The sequence below is a fragment of the Dipteris shenzhenensis genome, chromosome 24, assembly GCF_047967505.1.
Source record: "Dipteris shenzhenensis isolate YYH24624 ecotype China chromosome 24, Dip_SZ_1.0, whole genome shotgun sequence".
Taxonomy (NCBI): Eukaryota; Viridiplantae; Streptophyta; class Polypodiopsida; order Gleicheniales; family Dipteridaceae; genus Dipteris; species Dipteris shenzhenensis.
This window is the reverse complement of record NC_141619.1, coordinates 33,364,895-33,370,412: the sequence shown is the minus strand read 5'-3', so window position 1 is coordinate 33,370,412 and position 5,518 is coordinate 33,364,895. Positions and strand designations below refer to the sequence as shown.

The window sequence follows — 5,518 nt, the reverse complement described above, 5'->3', positions numbered from 1 at the left end:
ATTTTCCTTCTAAATTAAAACCTCTTGGGAAGAAAGTGTGTAAAGTTCTCATCCAAAACAATTCACGAGGACGAGCAGCCTTGTAAAAGTCCTTGGCATTATTAAAATGGCCCTCTATATGCTCAATGGGAAAGCAACGAAAAGATTCAAAACCAGACTTTGCCATTGCTGCATATAAGGGTTTTGAATTCTCAATTAAGGAATTCTTCCTATGAATTTTTCTAGCTTCCCTAACATGTTCTTGAAAACGAATAAAAGCTGTCCTATAGGTTTGTCCTACATAAAGCATATTACTACTATGTATGTTATAGACAACATAAATTACTTGCGTGGCATGAATAGGACTAATAGAAATAGAAGTCTTGAGATGCTTGTTTCTAAGACGTCTTAGTTTATTAAGAATTCTTATGTTATTATTAGTATAATGAGTGCTAACTAATAAAGCCTTAAAGTTAGACCAATTAATGTTACCTTCCCCAAAATCATGAAGATTATTCATGTTTGACCTAGCTAAAAAGTTATACCTTTCTCTATATATGTTTCTTCTAACTTTTTTGTTTTGATTTACAGTGCTAGACCCAACTAAATCACCTACCAAAGAGACAAGACCATCACTAGAATTTCCAATGTTGTTCGGTGAGGTCAAACGATCCAACATTGGGGAACTTGCTTGCACTCTCCCTGCCCATCCCAAGGCAGTTTCTCCCTTGCTATATCCCCTAACTCTAGCAGGAGCGAGACTAGTATTTAGGGGGGGGCTTGCTTGCACAGTCGTTACTCGTCCCAAGGTAACTCCTCCCTTACTACTACAAGGGAATGTCACAGGAGCCAGTAAAACGAAAAACTGTTCTTTATATTCTGTGCACAAAATATTAATTCTCACTGTGCTCTTTTTTAGTCAACCCAAACTATTTCTAAAATATCATTTTCATGTTGTGAATCGATGACCTAAACCAAAATCAGCACTACTTAGTATAAAAGTCCTGATACCAGAGGGCAAGAAAAAAAAGTTCAAGGAGGAAAATGTTTCTATTTGAATAATAAAGGAAATCTGCATAAGTATAAAGCCTGCAAATCTTGAATTGACTAGCATCTCTTCTAACAATCTCAATGTCGCGCGAGTCTTCAGTTGCTGTGAGGCACACCCAATGATTTTAGGTGGGTGCAAATCGATCCTATATACAATTTGTTCTTTGTCGTGCTTTCAAGAATGGCACAATCGTGTAAAAGGTACATAAAGCCTCCACAACCCCTTCAATTCTGCATCTCTTTCTCTCCTTACATGACCACAAAAAGATCCTCTATAGAAGTCAGATTTCCTGCCCTTGACCTCAATTGAGCGATAGCCAATTGAGCCACAGCTTGGCTGCTCTGCAGGTCCTTATCCTTCATCAACTTCATTAGCGTTTCCGCTTCATCTACCCTTCCAGCAGCAACATACATGTTTGCTAGCATTACATATGGTGAAGCATCTCCTGGATCAAGTTCAAATATATGCTTTGCAGCATGTTCTCCCCGCACTACATCGGCTGCATTTCTGCAGGCACCAAGTAATGTCATCCATGTCAAATCAGTAGGCATGAATGGCATCTCGTTGATCAAGTTCTCTGCTTCATCCAGACGGCCTGCCCTCCCAAGAAGGTCAATCACACAGTGATAATGTTCCATGGTTGGCATTATGTCATGGACTTGCATAGAAAGCAAGTGGTGATGCCCTTCACCCAACATACCAGTATGGCTACATGCAAAAAATACAGAAACAAAGGTTACATTGTCTGGAATCACGCCGTTCCACTGCATATGCTCAAGTAGTTGAAGGGCCTCGCCAGCAAGACCATGATGCGCATAGATCGCAATCATCACATTCCAGGAAACTAAATTTCTCTCGGGCATTTTGTCAAATGTGCTACGTGCATCCTTGAAACTGCCACACCTGCCATACATGTTCACAAGAGCAGTTGCCACCTCAACTTCTGCTTCTAGTCCATTGTGCACGATACAAGAGTGAATATACTCGCCTTCCTTTAAGGCCAGGTGATCTGCACATAGAGAAAGGATATTTAAGAAAGTGACTCTGTCTGGGTTCACTCCTTCATGTCTCATTTGATTGAAGACTTTCAGGGCCTCTGTCATGTGCCTGTGCTGACCACAAGCTGCTACCATTACATTCCATGAGACGACATTCCTCTCAGGCATTTTGTCAAACACCATCTGTGCATCCTCAAGTTTGCCATACTTGCAATACATGCTGACAAGGGCAGTTGCAACTACGATGTCAGATTCAAATCCACTCTGTGTGATGCAGAAGTGCACTCTCTCTGCTAAACCCTGACTGGCATGTGCCTCAAGAACACTGACATATGTGACCTTGTTCGGGATCACTCCTTGGTGCTGCATTTTGTTCAGAAGTTCAAAAACCTCATTGGCATCTCCATGCTCAGCATAAACTGCAATCATCGTATTCCAAGAAACTAGATCATGTTCCCTCATATTGTCAAACAAAGATCTGGTATATTTGAGGCTGCCACATTTGCCATACATGTTCAAAAGAGCAGTTGCTATAAAAGCATCAGCTTCAAATCCATTACATATGACACAGGTGTGTAGTCTCTTGCCATTGGCTAAAGCTGCCTTACCAGCGCATGCAGAGATAATGGTCACAAAGGTTACAAGATCTGGAATCACAGATTCATGCTGCATTGTATCAAAAAGTTGAAAGGCCTCGCTGTCACACCCTCGCTGGGCATATACTGCAATGAGAGCGTTCCATGAGACGGCATCCCTCTCAGGCATCTTGTCGAATACACTCTGTGCAGCATCCAGGCTACCACACTTCCCATACATATTTAGAAGGGCAGTCATAAGAACGATATGTGACTCCATCCCCATACTAAGTATGTAGGTGTGCATCTCCTTTCCCTTGAACAAAGCTGCCTGGCTAGCACAAGCATCCAAAAGACATAGAAAGGTAACTCTGTTCGCCATTATTCCTTCGTGTCCCATTTGGTCAAAAAGCTTGAGGGCCTCAATACCCTGTCCATGCCTCGAATAAACGTCAATCAGAGCGGTCCAGGAGACCACATTACGCTCTTCCATTCTCTCAAAGATTCTCTGCGCATCTGATGGGCTGCCACACTTGCCATACATGGTAATAAGGGCAGTCCCCACAAAAACATCTAGCTGATAGCCACTGAGAATGAAAAGCTCATGCAAATATTTTCCTTTAGAAATAGTCGACTGGCTGGTGCAGGCAGAAAGACTGTTGATGAAAGTGACCTTGTCCGGAAACACACCTTTCCGCTGCATCTGTTCAAAAAGTTGGAGGGCCTCCTTGCCCTTCCCTTGCTGAGCATAAGCTCGAATAAGAGAATTCCACACAAGAACATGCAAATGCTGCAGTTTCGCAGCTAAAAGACGTGCCTTCTCGAGCGCCCCACACTTGATATAGGTTTGAACAAGGAGGTTGCATAAGGCGTTGTCTATGTCAAGCCCACTTTCGACGATGCGGTCATGACTTCGCTTGCCGGCTGGGAGGGACTTAGTTTCTGCATGAAGACGTAACAGAGCCGCACAAGTGGCAGAATCGACAGAAATGCCAAGTCCATCCAATCTCCGTTGTACTGCTGCCTGGCAATTCTGGTCAAGGTTTTGGAAGGAGCATTCACGACCTGGCGTTAGGATTTCCCCCCCTTCCCTTGATGAGACCCCCGCTTCTTCTTCCTCCTCCTCTGATACGCCAACCGGTATTTGGAAGGACCCAACAGCGGATGTGAATCTTCGCAGCGTGTTGGCGATCCATGTTGGGCGAGAAGAAGGCCACAAGCTTCCACAGGGCATACCCAAAGCCGATTGTCAAGCTGCTTGGTCGCAAACATTGTTTCCCCTGCAGAGCACAGTTTCGTGTATCAGGGAGAAGAAGATTGAGCTACAAAAAGTTTAGAGCAGCACATGTGGAGAGGTTTGGGGTTTAAGCAATTCTCTAATAGGGTTTTAGGCTCCACCCGGAAGATTCCTACTGGATGTAATCGGATTCAGGGACACGTGTCAGCCTGAAGCTCATCGGACATGTTAGGATTCAAATCCGGTACGTGAGCATCCTATTGGATATCCCCCTCTTGCCGGACCTTGCCTACTAGTGTAGTCTTCTAGTAGGCATCCGATTGCCTTTCCTGCCTAAACTACCCTACATGTGCCCAGGGTGAGAGAAGGAGCTTTGCGGTGGAGACTCTGTTAGGTAGAGGCAGCCATGAATCCGTTTACAAGAGTAGCCATGGTTCTTTGATGGAGCTTTTTAGTTGTCATAGTCAATGCAGGAAGCCTTTGATGGAGCGTGTCGTTGCTGAGTTCATGTAGCTGCTGGAGAGTTGAGCTTTGTTGAGCGGTGAGCTCATATAGACATGGAGGCCGAGGCTACCTTAGAGACTATGGCCCTCTTAGAACTCTCTCAGTTTTCTCTCAAGCAAGAATAAGAGAATTCTTTCTCTCTCACATGTAAACTCTGACTGGAATGACAATAGATGGTAACTTCTGCTTCCAATGGACAAAATTTTCTCTCACTGGAAATCTTTCATCATCGAAGGTTGTGAGGACCTCCAAGAATGCTATTAAGTTTGATTTTGAAAAAAAATTTGATGCCTTTTCTTTTGAAGGTGTTGCATGCGTAAGAGGTTGTGGGCAATTCATCTCTTGCTTCATCTTGAAATTTTTTTGATAATAGATTCAATTTTGAAAACAAAACCCCAATTTTTGAACTTTTGTCTTTTGAAGATGTTGCACACCTAATAGGTTGGGAGACAAATTCACATATTAACACATCTTTTAATTTTTTTGAAAACCAGTAATAGGTTCAGAAGTAGTGAGAACTCTAATGATCTTGAAAAAAAGTTTGGGGTATTACACTTAGTACAATCCTTTAACCCTAAACCTTGCTAAGAAACACTAGAAATCAAAAACTTTAAAGAAAAAACCTTAAAAAGCTATGTATTGCTTCTTATAAAACAAGAGAGGAAGGCAATGGAAGAGCAGAGGAAAGAGAGGGGAAATGAGAGGGGAAATAGGAGGGGAAGGGAGGAAGAGAAGGGAAAAATGTTTCGGATGGGGAATTCATCTCTTGGACTTCATGTCCTCATCATCTGAAGCATCCGAATCATCTTCCTCAAACTCGAATTCCGTATCATCATCCTCACTCTCGGTGTCAGAGTCTTCGTCCGAATTTGTGTCCGAATCTGAATCCTCTGCCTCCTTCTTTTTCCCCTTCTTTGATTTGCTTTTGGTCATACCAAATCTCCGTTCTGCATGTTGTGCCACTGCGACCATGTTGTCGAAGTTGTTGGCTCCTGCCAACGTGTCCCTTCCTGCCACAGCACTTCTCAATTCCTTTTTTAACCCTTTGCAGAAGTAATCCCCCAATTGTTCCTCAGTCGCGGTCTCTGTGCGGTGGCTAGCCTCTGGTTCAGATTTTGGAACTTCTGGGCGTAGTCTTCTACCAACAGATCCTTTTGTTTCAATTGTCGAAGTT

General features: G+C 43.2%; 1 protein-coding gene across 1 annotated transcript; it reads right to left on the bottom strand.

Moving 5' to 3' along the window:
• Positions 1-1,025: 1,025 nt before the first annotated feature.
• Positions 1,026-3,972, bottom strand: LOC147886514 (pentatricopeptide repeat-containing protein At3g53360, mitochondrial-like). Its single transcript, XM_087395930.1, has one exon. It carries the CDS (start codon positions 3,835-3,837, stop codon positions 1,279-1,281), a length of 2,559 nt encoding a protein of 852 aa, XP_087252056.1. The 5' UTR covers positions 3,838-3,972; the 3' UTR covers positions 1,026-1,278.
• Positions 3,973-5,518: the final 1,546 nt, after the last annotated feature.

Excerpts from the sequence above, each read along its gene's own strand:
- LOC147886514 (XM_087395930.1), bottom strand. The coding sequence starts at position 3,837 with ATGCCCTGTGGAAGCTTGTGGCCTTCTTCTCGCCCAACATGGATCGCC.